General features: G+C 55.8%; 3 protein-coding genes across 3 annotated transcripts; 1 reads left to right on the plus strand and 2 right to left on the minus strand.

The window, feature by feature from the left end:
- Positions 1-8,904: 8,904 nt before the first annotated feature.
- On the minus strand, positions 8,905-11,130 carry KVR01_005867 (uncharacterized protein; the record flags this gene model as incomplete). Its single annotated transcript, XM_044793011.1, has 7 exons — positions 8,905-9,018; positions 9,105-9,169; positions 9,223-9,924; positions 10,084-10,372; positions 10,442-10,649; positions 10,702-10,794; positions 10,862-11,130. The coding sequence occupies 7 exons, from the start codon at positions 11,128-11,130 to the stop codon at positions 8,905-8,907; spliced, it is 1,740 nt and encodes a 579-aa protein (XP_044644670.1).
- Positions 11,131-12,193: 1,063 nt separating this feature from the next.
- KVR01_006298 (uncharacterized protein) lies at positions 12,194-13,710 on the plus strand (the record flags this gene model as incomplete). Its single annotated transcript, XM_044782893.1, has 5 exons — positions 12,194-12,220; positions 12,274-12,840; positions 12,912-13,234; positions 13,309-13,579; positions 13,642-13,710. 5 exons carry the CDS (start codon positions 12,194-12,196, stop codon positions 13,708-13,710), a joined length of 1,257 nt encoding a protein of 418 aa, XP_044645101.1.
- A 256-nt stretch (positions 13,711-13,966) lies between these two features.
- KVR01_006424 (uncharacterized protein) lies at positions 13,967-15,946 on the minus strand (the record flags this gene model as incomplete). The annotated part of the gene is made up of 1 exon (XM_044790374.1): positions 13,967-15,946. The coding sequence occupies one exon, from the start codon at positions 15,944-15,946 to the stop codon at positions 13,967-13,969; it is 1,980 nt and encodes a 659-aa protein (XP_044645227.1).
- Between the last annotated feature and the right edge of the window lie 213 nt (positions 15,947-16,159).

Below are 16,159 nucleotides of genomic sequence, written 5' to 3' on the forward strand. Positions count from 1 at the left end.
AGGCGGAGTCGGGAGTGGTCGCCCGGCACGATGTCACCGATGCGGGCGGAAAACTCCATTTCCATTTGGACGCCTTGACGCCTTGCTCGGCCGACTCTTCCTGATCGCTATTCACGCACGTGCGGATTCGATGCTGAACACCTGTGGGCAATTCCTACAGTTGGCTGCCGCTGTATTAACCACTTCCGGTCTTTGTAGCCAACAGTTCAGTTCTGGAGCACATGCTGAAGCCTCCGCGGATTGGTGAGGGTCGCGCCCGGCCCAACTTGGCTCAAACTATGCTGGACTTGTTGCACTTGGAGAAATCTCGATTTCTGCTGATGGTTGTCTTGTCTCTCACGCCATCGCATGCCCGCCCGTTGCCCCCAAATACCCCGTCCCGCCCTCTAAACCCAATCGCAATAGCTCCTCGCCCATCCACGTGCAGACAGGTGGATGGACAGAGTTTCGCGATCTTCGGCCTATGCCTTGTGAAGGTTTGAACCTTATACGATGGCTATTCTTGGCGGGCCTACTCTATCCGACACCACCTCTCCCTGCTGTCTGTCCAAGCTATCTTCCCTGCCGCAGGATGCGGTTTTTTTTTTTCAGACGTCAAGGGCCAACTCTGGGTGCCTAGTCCAGATTTGAGGCTCTGAAACGTCTTGCTGCAGTCGATCATGGAAGCGTTCTAGAAAGTGCAGTAGTGGCCGTTGCTTATGCGAAGTTCCCAAGATCTGTCTCCGGGTCGGCGATTCTGGCCGAGAGCTTGTCCTAGGGCCTCTTTGCTAGCTTGGCCCAACTTTAGAACGTTGTCGCCGTCAGAACAAGCTACCCGCGGAAGGTGGATCAAGCATCCGGGGAGGGTGTCCGGGAAAGACGGCAGCAGCTGACACCAACGGGGCTGATCTGCCCTGTTTGTTACCGACTGACTCACGGCGCATGTCGGCGCATAATTCGCGCTGGATGTTACATGGGTAAGCGACGACAGGCGCGGCGGATACATTAGTATGCGGATGGCGGACATGGCGACATGGCGACACTGGCCACCATGTGATTTTTCCTTCCCCTGGCGGTGCCTTGCGCAAGAGAGCAAGATGGATACATGCTTCTTGCTTGCAGAGGACAGACAGCAAGACGCACGTTTCGCAGCGACGTGCTGTTTCAACTTGACCTTGGTGGTGTGCTGCCTCTGCTCAAGCCTCCCCAGTCCGTAGGTAAGGCTGGCGGTGGTGTAGCTGGTCGGCTGGCTGTGATCAAGATTTCTCAGGCGGTGGTGTGGTGCTATCTACCCACGTGAGACTGGGAGCGGCCTGTATCGCGCACGACAACACAACATAACACAACGAACGGGGTGGCGACAGTCACTTAGTCGACAAGAATCATCGTGGTCTCTCTCGAAACGGCCGGTTTTGCCATGCCTCACCTCTTTCTCTTTCTTTCTTTTCTGGTTCTCTATTTTGCCTGCGGTACGGTACACAGTGCGGCCCCGAGGGCGAGGGCTGCAGAGCCCCGATCTGCTGCATGAGAGATCATACCGTACCTGTTTCGAACCGGACAACCCTCGCTGGCGCACGGCCGTTTCTGGTGTGCGTGTGGAGGGCTACCCACGCACACGCACATCCACACCCACCCACATACATACACACATGCGCCTTCCGACGATGGGAACCTGGAGGGGAGGGGAGGGAGGCTGGGGGGCATCGTCGTCGTCAACCTGGCAACCGTCGACGTTCCGCACGGCTCGTCCTTGGTGGGGGCGAGGCGAGGACCCTGGTGGCCGACCGACTAACTGTCCTTGCGCGCACTTCTCAACTAACTGGCTTGACTGGCTGACTGGGTTGGTTGTGGTGTTGTGATGTAGGTATGTACTTGAATATCGGACGTTAACGTCATATTTACGCCGAAGCTGGCACCCCTCCTCATCCGTACGAAGACCCTGGTTTTGCGACTCATGCGACGAGCGCTGGTTGATAATCCTGTGGTGCACTCGATTACTTGCGAGTTGATACCGCGTACGGAGTATCTCCATGGCGGACTGGGCTCTTCCACGTTGCCATCGCCAAATGTCTACGTGCTACACTTGTGTGCGGGCCGTCTCGAGTCTACGCGGGACAGAGGCTAAATGGCCAAGTGACAGCTACCCGACTGCTGCGACGCACACAAACCCAACCCACACGGGCACACGTTGATGTCGGCACATGGTGAGGTCGTGTGGTTGCATCGTGGAAGCATGCTTGAGGCTCGTCCCTCCTCTGAGCGCGGTGGTATGTATGTGTGTACGGAGCACAGAAACCTGCACGCAATGGCAGCACTGTTGCGATAGGAGGCTTGGGCCGCTTGGCTGTTACTCTGTAGCCTTTCTTCAGATGTTGTCTTTCCCCCTGGAGACGAGAGCGACGACACGCATACTGACTGGATGGTTGAGTTGGTGTAGGATGGAAACAAGTGACTCGGGGCAAATCATCATTGTGAAATGTGCCCCGTGCCCCTCGATGCGAATCATAGTTGTCGCCCACACACGCATGCGCGGAGCACACCTCCACGTGCATCGTGATCGCGTCCTGCATGCATACCCGGGTGCATATCTTGTTTTGGTCTCTCTGTCTCTGTCCCTACTGTATACTGTACATGCATTCCTGCTCTTTTGCGCTCGCGCTCGCCTTCAAACCCATGGGCCGAGTCACCGGCTCTGGCTGGACCCGTCGCCGAGGTGCCATCAGTTTGAAGCGGCCGGATGAGGGGGGGTATGGCACAGTGGCATCACCCGTTTTCCGTTCTTTCTCGTCGTCGTCCCATGGATCGCCTCTGCGCCGTTGGCTTCTTAGGGCGGGCCACCCAGTTCATGCATGCATGCAGGCACGCCTTGGACGGTATTTAGGTAGGTCCCCCCGGCGAGCCGGAACACGGCTGCGATCTGGTTATGGGCTTGGATTGATTTGTCAAGCTGGGTTTCCTTGTATGTGCTTCCTTCCCCCTCTACGCATTGTCTGTCTGTCTGTCTGTCTGGGCTGGGCTTGTCACGTGGTGTGTGGTCATCCATCCCCGGATGCATGTGTCATTTTATCGGACTGGGACCACTTGACCTTTCGTCGCAACTATTCAACTGCGTGCTGGGTGGAAAGGGCCCTAGGGTGATGATGATGCATGGTCTGTCTAGTGTCTGTTCTGGCACGCGGAGCCGCGGTGATGGCAAGCTAGAGACTGATCTGCGGTTTGGTTTTATCATCATGTCTACGTCGGCATGACGAGGCCTATCCTCTTGTGAGTTGGCTCTGCGCGAATAGTTATGGATTTGTGCTTGTTATTCTTGGATGGTTAGGCTGCGTCATGTTTGTCTCTGGTAGATGCTATTATTACTGACACGTCCTTTTCTTCTAGTCTACTGTCTCTCGGGAATGTACGGCCGGGCCGGTTCAACGGTTCAGGTTCGAAAGGCATTAGGATTCAGGGCCCTTTGATCACTTGGGTTGAGGCGAAGCCTCCTCCGCCGCAGAGTTCATGAGAGCGGGCAGGCTCGCATGCCTCAACATTGGCATCGCACGGGACCCCACACACACATCTCTTCTGACGGGCTCATCACCACACCATGGCAGTTTCAACAAAGCCGCTGCCTCTCCCAGCATCAGCCTTACAGGCAAGAGAGTCAAGCACCGCACCTGCACGCACGAACGCATGCATGCATGGCATGACATGGTATGGCGACGACACTGCTCATCCGGAGTACACAGTACGCATCGTCAGTGCCGACTTCTCGAACGCGCCAGGGCCGTCGCGGCCGAGAAGAGACAAATCACGGCTGGTGCTGGCCGCCCGTCTCCGGGGCTAGGCAGGTTTAGCACATACAGTGCCCGGGGCTAGAGTCTCAAGGCAAGGGAGGGGAGGGGAGGGGGGGAGGGCACAGGCGAGGGCATTCCCTTCCTTCTTCCCTTCCCTTCCCCTCTCCTCTCCTGATCTTCACCCTCTGCCACCCCAACGCCCCGAGACTAGCGAACTGTCATAGCGGCACGCCGTTTGCTATATCAAGGGTCCAGACGCCTGGGCCCTCGGGTTCCCTCTTGGGGGGGGTTCACGCTAGCGGGTGGACTGGTTCTTCCCTCCTGCCTGGGCCGCTTGCGGCGGGAGCGGCGGCTCGTCCTCTGTGCCCGAGGCCCTGGGTTCGGTTTAGCTAGTTGGTAGATGGCGGTTTCAACAATAGGAGTCGGGTCTGCTGCGCTCTTCCTTGCGCTCGGCTTCGCTGTGTTGTTGCTGTTGTTCGTCCCGCCACACGGCGACCCGAGACTAAGGAGTACTTGAAAGGGAATGGGCCGGCTGGATCTACGACCCCACATGCCAGAGGCCGACGAACTCGATCTGGGGGCTTGGCCCTCGCCGGCTGGTGGGCTTGTGAGGTTCGTTGTCTAGACCATCTTTCTGTCGAGGGAAAACGTGGCAGTGCAAGGGGTGCGCTGCAGGGAGGGACTCGGCGCCGGTGGACATGCTGACGCTGTGCCAAGCCGTCAGTCACATGTGCTTCCAAGGTTGCTTGCTTGCCAGGTGCCTGCTCTTGCTGATCTCGTATGAATTGCACAATTAATCGTCGGCATCGCGGACAGTGCACGCAGAAAGGCCTCGTCTGAAGCGCAAGAAAATGCCCAAGCTCACTGGCCGAAAACAAGAAGTGTCCCTGGCCTGCCTGCGTCACTTCCCACTACTGTGTACGTAGGCATGAGGCGGATCCCCTGGCTGTTCCCACGGGGAACTGATCTGTCCCGTGACCCGGATGATCAGCCAGCTAACGTAAACACAAATAAGAAAAAAGCTCCGGCCTCCGGCCTCCCGGCCTGCTGGGGCCCCTGTCATTCGCTCGGCTGCTCGAACCGAGCCTCAGTCAGCACTTGGTCAAGTCGGCTGTAATGTCGGTGCCATGATATGCCGTAGCCTCAGGTTAGTAATTAGCTTTGGTGCCGCGGCGTTGGCATCGGGCAAATGCGAGAGTCAAAAACGGTTTGTAGGAATTTTTCGAACGGTACGCGTACCATTGCGTTCGGACGGGCAGCGGGCAGCGTGGACCCACTGTCTACAACAGCGCAAACCCTGGGAACGAAGTTGCAAGTATACCGTGTAACTAAACTTGTGAAAAGATCAGTCAGTCGCCTGGACTTTCTTAGCTGGTGCCTAGTGCACACACCCCGATCCTTGGGGATGTTGCCCTGCCATGAATCGCAAGCGAACAGGTTGCAGAGTAGTGTAGCGCAGGAAGAGGAGCTGGGCTCAATCTTCAGCATGAGTTCATTTTCCTTGCTACGCAGCCAGTAGCGTAACAAGCAGGACTCCACCGATCCGGTCTCAGTAACACCCGTCTGCCGGGCGGAGGAGCCAACTGGGCTTGCCGACAGCCCTGCAGATGCATGCCGACAACCTTATTCAGCTTCGGCTGCACGTCTGTCTGGCCAGGTTCGCTGGTGGGTGGGGCGGGATTTCTATGGATAAGGCTAAAGCACCGGATGTGTATAATGACAAGACCAGGCGAAACTTAATGGCAGCTTGCTGTATGGACTGAGGATATGACGTCTGGGCCTGGTTGTGTTCCTAACCCTCCAGTTAGTCCTCACCGCCCTGTTATAGTGCAATATGGTCTGCGATATAGGCCCTGGGGCGTAGCACTCCGGGCACAACTGTTACTGCTGCTGCGGGAGCGGCACCCTTATGTGGACCTGCTATTATCGCCGATTGGGGAAGGGATGCACACTCCCCCCCACGGAGGACCCCCTCGGTCTGTGTGAAGACATGCACGTCTTGTCCATCACAATCCGCGATAGTTTCTATCCGGCCACAGACCGACGCACGGGAGGCGGGCGATCACCCTTATTACCTTGAGCCAAATTCGGGCTCGGTTTCGGAGCTCGGGACAACCACGGAGGTTAGGAGTCAAGCATTTGCTCTTCTCCTGAGCTATACGCGCATCGAGGCATCAGACCGACACACACACACACACACATCAGACCGATTCCAACGTCGTCGATTATCTCAACGTCTCCCTCGATCATCTGAGACATGAGGCTCTTGGGTGGGTTCAGGGGACCGACGTGGTCTTGCCCCGTGGACTAACTCACGGCGCTCACTTCCAATACCGGGTGTTTCGCCCGACGGTGACAGCTGGGAACTGATCCTGTTGCGGTCATAAAACGGCCGATCCATGTGTCGTTTTTGCTTTTCCTGCATCTGCCTATAGCACAGCACATAAGGTTATGTCAGTTCTGCTATAGTCGTGCCATGCCCTCTAATCACAGATGAGGGAGGGGGGGTGGGGGGCTCGGGAAGCCCAGTCGGGCTGCCATCTTGCACGTACGGCCGAGGTGTTCGTACCATGGACCAGGTAAACCCACCGTTGCAGAAAATAGGGATGAATTCGGATTGATGCCGCGTAGAACGATGTGACTGTGTCTGCCTCCTGCAGTGTATCCTATCTGCCGTTGGGGGCTTTGAGCGTGGGCGTCTCAACGACGGCATCACATTGCATGTGGCACTGTGCAGGCGGTACAGATCACGGGATGCCTAGGTACGGATCCCCGAGATGAGGGCGATGGGCCTCACGTTGGTCAGTCCCCTGCTCTGAGTGGAGGCGAGAAAAGTGAGGCTGGCACCAAGGGTGATCTGCCTCGCAGGCGGTAGCTTGCATATTCGGAGAATAATCCTCGTGCTATCGAGATCCTGCGGAGTCTTCTCGTGTTTCTACTTCAGCTTGGTGGCTGGGCGTACACATAAACCAGGGAGAGACAGACGTTAGTAGTACAGCTCCTCATTTGACGAAGATCAGTCTTGTTCTACCCATGTCGCTGTGGTGCTCAAACCGCTGTGGAACAATGATTAGCAAACCAAGAGTCGTAGTTATCTGCCCATCAAAAGGTATTAAGGTGCTGATTGCCTCACTGATAGATGGGCTTGCAAATCCCGAACGATTCCTGATTCGCTCGTCTACAGTTTAGTTGCCACACATAGTTTCAGTTATGTACTCGTACTTTCAGTTCACATGGAAGAAATATGGTTCGAACAATTCCGTCAAAAAGGCAATTGCCTCAGAGACATTGATGAGGCAATGTCGTATCGGACTGCCCCATACCAGCAGGCGGGCGATTATGTTGCATGTTTAGGCATGAGGGCCGGCTGTTTTCAAGTCAATTAGTTCAAGTTTATCTGCCAAAGAATGCCTCGTCTGATTTCATGTCTGTTGCTTGATTTAATGACATTTGCGCGAATGGCCAAGTTCACAATGCCACCCCATTGGATCGTCAAGTGATCTGACCATTCGGACGCTTCCCAGAAATGCTTATGGTTAGAGGCTGGATCCAATAGAGACTTGATGAACCAGAGAACATGGCTCAGATGAAGACATACTAGTAATGAATCATCAAAGCTGAACTGGCTGTTTCTATTCGTAGTAAGCACCTAGGCACCTAGGCACCTAGGCACCTAGGCAGTCTAAATACTCCATATGTGCAATATGATTGTTAGGACCCAAACAAACATAAACCTTATCAACCAGCTACTTATGCAACCAGTATGAAGGCGCCATGTATGTCCCCGGATGTATATGGAATAGCAGCGAAACCATTTATGCAACCAGTCACTTTCTCGACAACAACGCGCGCTCCTGGGTAGCTATGGCGTTGCCCCTTTTGGACAATCCAAATGTTATACCGGGAATCGCAAGCGATCCATGGCCCGGGGATGTGTGTGGGGATTTGCTGTCTGGCCCCGAGGAAAGACCTACGTCGTCATTCCTCGGGGGAAAATGCAATTGCAGCATGGACTCAATTGGGACCCGGTCAACCAACCTTGTCCTGTGAGACGAAGGCGCGGGCAACCAACGCACGTTCGGACCCTCGCGGGCGCTGCCGTCGAGTTGCCTAGTAGGTAGGTGCGGCTGCCAATAGTAGGCAAGCTAAGTATGGAGGCTTCGGGTCAGGGTCCCCTATCTTTACCATCGCAGCGAGAGGAATTCGGATGTCCGTGAAAACTGGACCGTACTTTCCATCAAAACATCGGCTGAAGCAGAGTGGCGAGTCTTTCCGCAGAGCTGATTGGCGGTAGTGGACATCTGACAAAATAAAAATACACTGCCTGGCGTGGAATTCAGCAGCTGACGCGACCACGATTTGCCACTATGCTATCTATTCACTACGGCCGTGACAACGCTGTGTTGGGCTGCTTCACAACACATGATTGCCTCGTGGCCTTGTCTGCCGCGTGTGGCTTCGGACCTGTGCGGAATAGAAACGAAACCACCATGCAGTCATTGGCGGTGCCGAAAGAGGATGCGGGGTTTCAAACCCATTCTTGTTTAACTGTGGCAATTCGCCTGATAAGATCGTCAGTGCCATATTAATTCACGATGACAGATAGTTGTTTCTCAATGTCGGGAGCCGAGGATGATTGCCGACGGCCACATGGTCACTGGGACACGGGTCGGGGACAAGTCATGCCACCAACGTAACACCACTACACGTTTCAAAAGTTTTATGATATGATAATACCTAGGTAGAGCTCATGTACCTTAAGGAGTTCTAGATGATGAAGTTGTTGTTGTTATGTAGGATGTTAAGTCATGCACCATAGGTCCTGGGTGAAATTAGGAGGCTGTTTCACTGAGAGTTGATTCCTCAGGACGGTTTCCAAGGCTTTGGGGAGGGGAGAATATTGTGGTCACGTAGCGGATACCGGAGTAAGGATCCTATTATCCGAATCATATGTCAAGTTCAAAATGGTTCAGTAAATGATTCGCAAGCGCACGAGTCTAAGGGTTGAAGACAGAGGTGAGTGAGTCAATTTGGCTTCCCGCCTCCCAGTCATATTCGTAGACAAATGTAGGCTACAGAATTTCGACCATCATCCAGGCTCCGTGAAAATTGATACCTTTGGCCCGTTGCCTCATGAGTTTGGCCTTCAGAGCTTGGCTTCGCTGCGGTTCTTCGCCGAATTCCAGCCCTGATCTCTGAATCTCTTCGGCCAGATGCCCATCTTTCCTGGAGAAAGTACGCCATTGGGGTCAAGCGCGTCCTGTGTGGGTGTTTGAGTGTTAGTTGTGCCTCGAAACCATCCCACAGACGTAGGAACTGCTATCCACTACACTCGAATACTCTTACCTTGATGGTCTCAACGAATCTGCGATACGCGTGGTTGTTGAAGTCGAAAAGCTCCGCGACCTGGTCTTGGTTGAGTTAGTATCAACTGACCAAATCCGCTGGACAATGCGAGGCTTACCCATGTGGTGGATGTGAGAACGGTACTTCGCAAAACCCAGCTTCGTACCCTCCTCAAACAGCCCATTGAACACATTCTCAATGGCCTGGCGCTGCTTGGCGTTGGTCTTGTCAAAGCACAGCATGCAGACGAAGACGGCGTGGCGCTCGTGCATGAAGTAGTCACAGCAGAGGTCCAGCCCCTGGGACTCGTAGACTCTGCGGGCCGCCGTGACCCACTTCTTCATCGTCTTGCCGTCCAGCGGGACGATGGGCGAGTACGCGCCGTGGGCGCCGACCCCGCCGCCCTCCTTGGGGTTGTAGAAGTCCACCATTGGGATGGAGAACATGCTCGGGACGCCGACGAACATCCCGCCGTACGGCTGGGGCACCGACGCCGCCTCGAGCAGCTGGGCCTCCTCGCCGCCGGCAAAGAGGGTGTTCCTCAGGCGGCCCTTGGGCGCCGCCTTGGATACGACGCGCTGCACCTCGTTGTATTGCGCCTGGATGACGTCCTTGGGGCCGTAGAAGCCCCACTTGACGGTCCAGAACCCTGTGTCTAGCTCCTGCTGCATCTCCTTGATCTTCCAGTCCGGGATGGGGCCCTCGCCCGTCCAGTACTTGTGCCGCTGGCCGTAAATGGCGGACCACTCGATCAGGCTGAAGACGTAGACTATTGTCGGTAAGGTCTTGTTGCGGCGCATCTCGCCGAATAGGTCGGTTACTGGGTATTTGTTAGCCGGGATTGTTGAGCTCTACCTGGTATACAAAGAGTTCTGAACAATGGTTCAACTTATAGTGGATGAATTTCAAAACATTGACCCATCCATCGGTAGCCAGCTTGCTATTGGGATATGTAAAACGAACTTTTCGGGTTACTTACTGGTCTCAATATCGTCAAAATCGGGCATATCGAAAGTACAAGGCATATACGCCTGAGGCTGAGGTGTCATGTGGATTCCCAGTTTGGTCACAATACCAAGGTTGCTCTGAAGGAACAGCCCGTCGATAGAAGGTCCGAAGGTAAGGTGGGTCAGATGTGCTGATGGCGACGAAGTCATCGCGAATTGACCAGTGCGGACGACGTCTCCGTTGGCGAGTACTACTTCGAGCCCGGCGATGTTCTCATGGTGAATCCCAGAAGGAATGAAACCCATTCCTCGATCCAGTGTCTAGATGCAGTGAGCAAAAAGCCTTCTAAGGGTTTGATAAGGCGTGAAAAGGACATTTCTGGTACTTACATTTCCGACCACGCTACCCCAGCCTAGAGATGCGGTACTAGGCCAGACCTTGAGCTTTCTCTGTACGCAGTAGGTATAGAGATCACCAAACGTGACACCGGGCTCCACCACTGCATAGGAGAACTTCTCGTTGACCTCGAGGACTTTATTCATTCGATGGAGATCCATCACAACGGATCCATTCACGACAGGCGCAGGGCCTCCATACCTATTTCTGTATTCAGCGAAGCTCCTGAAATACCCTGATGATGCAAACTCACCCCAGGTTCTTGCCGCGGGACACCGTCCACACCGGGATCTTAAATTCATTGACCACCTTCAGAGCAGCCTGCAGTTCCTCAACCGAGGATGGACTACACGAGGACTGTTAGAGACCCCGAGTTCTCAACATTGTTTTAAATCCGAGACGCGTGTGCTCACCAGACAGCAGCCCCGGGAACCTTCCTCTCGTGCCCGCCCTCCGGGATCTCGTATGGATCTACATATTCCTTCAGCCTCTCGCCACGGAAGACGGCGTCCTCCCCGAGAGTTGCGGCGATCTGCTTCAGCGCGCTGTCGAAGTCTGCCTGAGAAACCCCCGGTGGCAGGACTTCCGGGATGCCCTGGATGATGGGCTTGTCGTAGGTGTTGTCGTGGGCGGTTTGATAGATGGGGTCCGCGTATCGAGGCTCGGCGTGTTGTGCAACCATTTTGCCCGGGGGTGTTTGTTGTGGAACGTGCGAATAGTGCAATTTGAAATGCGACGTGGTTATTTTGCTAGGGATGTTTTTATGTTGTCAATCAGGTTGGATCTCTGTAAGATGTTGGGTGTATTTGGGCACCAGACGATACCTATGTGGTCGGTACCTAGATGTATCAGTCGGTTCTCCTCACCACGGGCCTCGGAAACCCTAGGCTCAAACCGAGCATGAGCGGGAGGAGATTAACTTCGAGTGTGGCAATTGGTCAGGATGAGCTCAGCGTATGCATGCTAAAGAACCCCTCCGTTGCGCGTCTCGAATTGGCGAGTCCTACAATGCAACCTGATGACAGAGTTCTGACTTGGTATCCCCAGCCTCGATATCCGAAACTCTCTTGGTGTCTAAATCCGACGTGGCTTTGGGAAAGCTGTGACATTTTATTGAGAGCATGGTGCGGCAGCGTCAATCGGATGGACGTTTCCATGGACAAGAAGCCTTGAAGATTGCTTGAAGATCTTTGAACATATTGTCCTCAATTGTTCACTCTATCTCCTGCTTAGGTACCTACGGGTAGGTACGGAATCAGCTTAATCTCTGCCAGAACTCAATACATAGATATATGTCTGCTTTTCAACATGCGTACTAGTACTGCTGAGCAGTCTATAATAACCTCGCTCACCCTCAGGGCTTTCAACAGTAGAGAGCTCCCCGCAGGCCCTCGTCGCCGCGAAAAATAGTTCACCCGCAACCCCATGGGGAACAACCCCTTACTCAATTAGAACTCTGTTTCCCCCGCAATCCCCGCAACTACCGCACCCCATAATCAGCTCATTGACGTAGGGCGGATTTACGTAGCTATGCCTTTATGGGCAAATGAATGCTACGAGTTGCATGAAACGGAGATGAGCGGATGCTACGGGAGTTTCGGCTAAACATATTGACGCCGAGGCCTGGCGTGTGATTGATATCAGTTGCTCGATACGAGCTGCGAGCTGGTATCGAATGTGACTGAGAGTACCTGCATCGCGACTTGCAAAGCAATCTACCTCGCCCTCAGATCCACAAGTCCAATATGGTGCAAGTCAAAGAAGGATTCAAAGTGAGCCTATATGTCCACAGTGGTGAATTCAGTGACATGCTAACGTGAGAAAGGTCATCGTCGTCGGGGCAGGGCCGGCCGGCCTCCTCATCGCCCTGATGCTGGCACAGAAGGGCATCTCGGTCACGGTGGTCGAAAAGGGCCACGAGATAGACCGCAACCCCCGCGCCAGCTTCTACAACACGCCGACTATCTACGAGCTGCGGCGGGCGGGGCTGATGGAGGATATCATGAAGAACGCGTTCGTCCCGGACGGCGTGAGCTGGAGGATCCTCGAGTCCGGCGGCGAGAAGACCTTTGAGATGGTCTGCAAGCTGCTGGCGGAGAACCCACCAGGCGGGGAGACCAACATCTCGCTCCCGTTGGACGAGCTCCTGCCGCTCATGGCGGAGCACCTGGCGAGACACCCGAGCGGAAAGGTGTTGCTTAGCCATGAGGTGTTGTCTGTCGGGCAGGATAAGGACAAGGCGTGGGTTGATGTGAAGACGCCAGAAGGAGAGAAGAGGCTCGAGGCGACTTACGTGGTTGGGTGTGACGGTGCGCCTAGCAAGGTTCGCCGCGAGCTGTTCGGCAACGAGTTCCCCGGCTTCACGTGGGACAAGCAGATTGTTGCCACAAATGTAAGCCTCTCCGAAAATGGGGGCCATGCACTGAAAGTCTGAGTGACCCTGACTGACAGTACGTATATAAGGTGTACTACCCAAAGTTCAAAGAGTACAAGGGCTGGACGTCTTCGACCTTCATGATCCACCCGGACCACTTCCCGATGATCGCCCAGCTGGCCAATGACGGCCTGCTGCGCATCACCTACGGCGAGGACGAGGGTCTGACGAGGGAGCAGATGCGGGAGCGGCTTCCGTGGAAGTTCAAGCAGTTTGTTCCCGGGGCGCCGGAGCCTGATGAGTATCAGGTGGTCAACTTCAGCCCGTACAAAATCCACCAGCGGTGCGCCGAGAAATTCAGGGTGGGCAGGGTCTGCCTTGCTGCCGATGCGGCACATGTGTGCAATCCTTTGTAAGTTGTGACTCAACCCGCCCGTTATTCCATTCGCCATGATGATATGGAAGCTGATCCCTTTGTCTGTGAAGCGGCGGAATGGGACTTACCGGAGGCCTTGTTGACGCCGGCAATCTCTTCGACTGTCTATACGGCATAGCCACAGGCCAGCTGGATGACAGCATACTGGACAAGTATTCTGAGATCCGGATCCAGAAATATAACGACATCATCAACCCGATCTCTTCTAGCAATATCCGCAGAGTATGGGATCCTAGCCCAGAGGCGATCAAGGCGGACCCGTTCTTCCAGGCTGTGGAAAGGGCAGAGAAGGACAAGGAATTTGCAGAAGAGATGAAGAAGGTGAGTCTCAGCCTAAACAACCGGAGGTTTACAGTAATGCTCCCGGACTGACAATTTTCCAGGGGCTGTCCGCCGTTATGCATGACTTCACGCAGTACTACAAGCCGCCTGCAGTGCAAAACGGCGCATAAGTACAGAACCTGCTTCGGATTTCCTACCATTATTAGATTATATAAATGCCATCTGATCCAGGAGTACATACGCTCTAAACTTATACGGTTTAGTCTGATTCGTCGTTGAGTGTATCCGCATACCAAACTAGACCACCTACCCTAGGGTAGGTACCTAGGTACGGCTGTAATTGAGAACACCGCTCCGGGGGTTGCATTATTGCTTTGAGTTCCTTTCGTCATACGTTCACGTCGTTGCCCATATCCCAAGTAGCCATTAGTGCATCATGGCATGACCCCCAACAGACCTCCCGCTATCCTTCACACCAAACACACTCGCTACCAATCCAATACCAGCGAGGCCGACGCAGCACCACAGACCCGTCTTGTACTGCAACAACGCTGAATGACCCTTGGCTGTATCGACGGCCTGGACAACGGCACTGGCCAGCGCAAGTCCGACACCGCTCCCGATCTGGAATGCAGTGTTGATCATCCCTCCACACATGCTCTGCACATTCACTGGTACCGAGGCCAGAAGAACGACAGTAATTGTGCAATAAACAATGGTGACGCCGGCAACACTGAGGATGGAGGTTGGGAAGACGTGCTTCCAGAAGCTGACATCCCCATCGGACATGAGGGCGCCCGGGACAGGCGAGATGGCACAGACGACCATGCCCACGACAAGCAGCCACTTGGTGTTGCAAACCTCGAGGGCGCGCGACATGCCCAGGCTGAAGACGAAGCCCGTGCAGCCCATGGGCAGGAACCGGAGGGCCGTCTGGCCCGCGCTGAGCTGATTTATCTCTTGGGCTATGAGGGTGACGAAGTAGATGGTGGTCTGGTACCCGCCATACATGACGAAACCGCCCACCCAGAGGGCGGCGAAGTTCTCGAGCCTCCAGAGGGACAGCGGCATGATGGGGTTGGGGACCTTCTTCTCGACGTAGGTGAAGGCGGCGATCATGGCGACGCTGAGCACGAGCAGCACGATGATGAAGGCCTTGCCCCAGCCGTACTCGCCGCCGCTGGACAGGACGAAGCTCAGCAGGATCAGCCCCGCCGTCGACAAGCCCGCGCCAGCAAAGTCGAGCTTCGGACGGGCCTGCCCTTCCATCCTGTCGCGCGGCAGGACAAAGGCCCCCAGGAGGCCGATGGCGCCCGTGAAGACCACGGCCAGGTAGAAGATATACCGCCAGCCCAGCGACGAGGTCAGGAACCCGCCGAAGACGAGCCCCAGGCAGAAGCCCACGGCGCCCGAGGCACCGAATATGGTCAGGGCCAGGGTGCGGTCGCCGCTGACGAAGTAGTTGGAGATGATGCCGACCGCGCTCGGGACCGTCATGGCCGCTCCTATCCCCTGCAGGGCCCTGAATATGGCCAGCGAGATAAAGCTGGGCGCGAGGCCGTCGGCGAGGGTCCACGCGCTGAGGGCGGCCATGCCCGAGCAGAAGATCATCTTGCGCCCGTACCGGTCCGACAGGACGCCCGCGAGGAGGAGGAACCCGCCAAAGGTCAGCGTGTACGCCGAGATGAGCCACTGCAGGTCGGCGCCGCCGACGCCAAAGTCCCTCTGGATGGCGGGCAGGGCGATGTTGACGCCCGTCATGAAGACGTTGTCCATCAGCTGGGCGCCACAGGTGCAGCCCAGGACCATGGCGCCGCGCCAGGACCGGATGACGCCGATGTCTGGGTAGGCCTGCTGCCCGGCGCCCGTCTCGTACGCTGCGCCGCCCTGGGGTGACGATGGGGCCGTGTCTGTGCCGCCGTGACCGCCAAAGTAGTCTGTCGACCCGGCGAGGCGTCCCCCGGACGGTGTGATCGGGGACGGAGGGCGGGTCGACGACGGCGTGGGCAGGTTGGACGGGACCTCGCGGATGGTGCTCGGCAGCCCCGGCTTGGCGGCTCGGGGCCGCTGGATCATGGGCAGCTCGAATACGTTGTCTGCCGACTCCCGCCTGGTGCGAGAGACCTGTCTGCTGATGGCGGATGCGCTCTGGGTGAGGGCCTCGAGGGCCTCTGCGTCGTCATTGTCGTCCTCTACCGCGTGCGACTGCCTCCTTGCGTCTTCCGAGAATGATACACTCTGCCGGGACGCCGTGCTCCGTCGCCGGATGGGCAGGCCTGGGAACCCGGGAGGGGGGACGAGGGTGGGAACCTCTTCCAGTGCGGAGGTCCGGCGGCCAAGAGATGTGCCATCACCGCCGTCGTGCGAGGCGCGGCTGGTATATTCGACTTCGTGGTTCTTGCCCATCTTGAGAAATCGTCAACAAGGGCTGAGTATATTGTTGAGGTTCGAATGAGCGATAAGGTTCCTCTCCCTTCTCCCTTCTCCGCTCACCCACTACCGGGGCAGCGACAGAGGTTGAGTTTATACCGGCACTGCATATGTTGGCAGCCGTGGGGGGCGGACATCATAGAAAACTCCCAGTGAAGCCATCGTGGGGCGACAGAGACCCGCACCCAC

Source organism: Diaporthe batatas (genome assembly GCF_019321695.1).
Source record: "Diaporthe batatas strain CRI 302-4 chromosome Unknown Contig00006, whole genome shotgun sequence".
Taxonomy (NCBI): Eukaryota; Fungi; Ascomycota; class Sordariomycetes; order Diaporthales; family Diaporthaceae; genus Diaporthe; species Diaporthe batatas.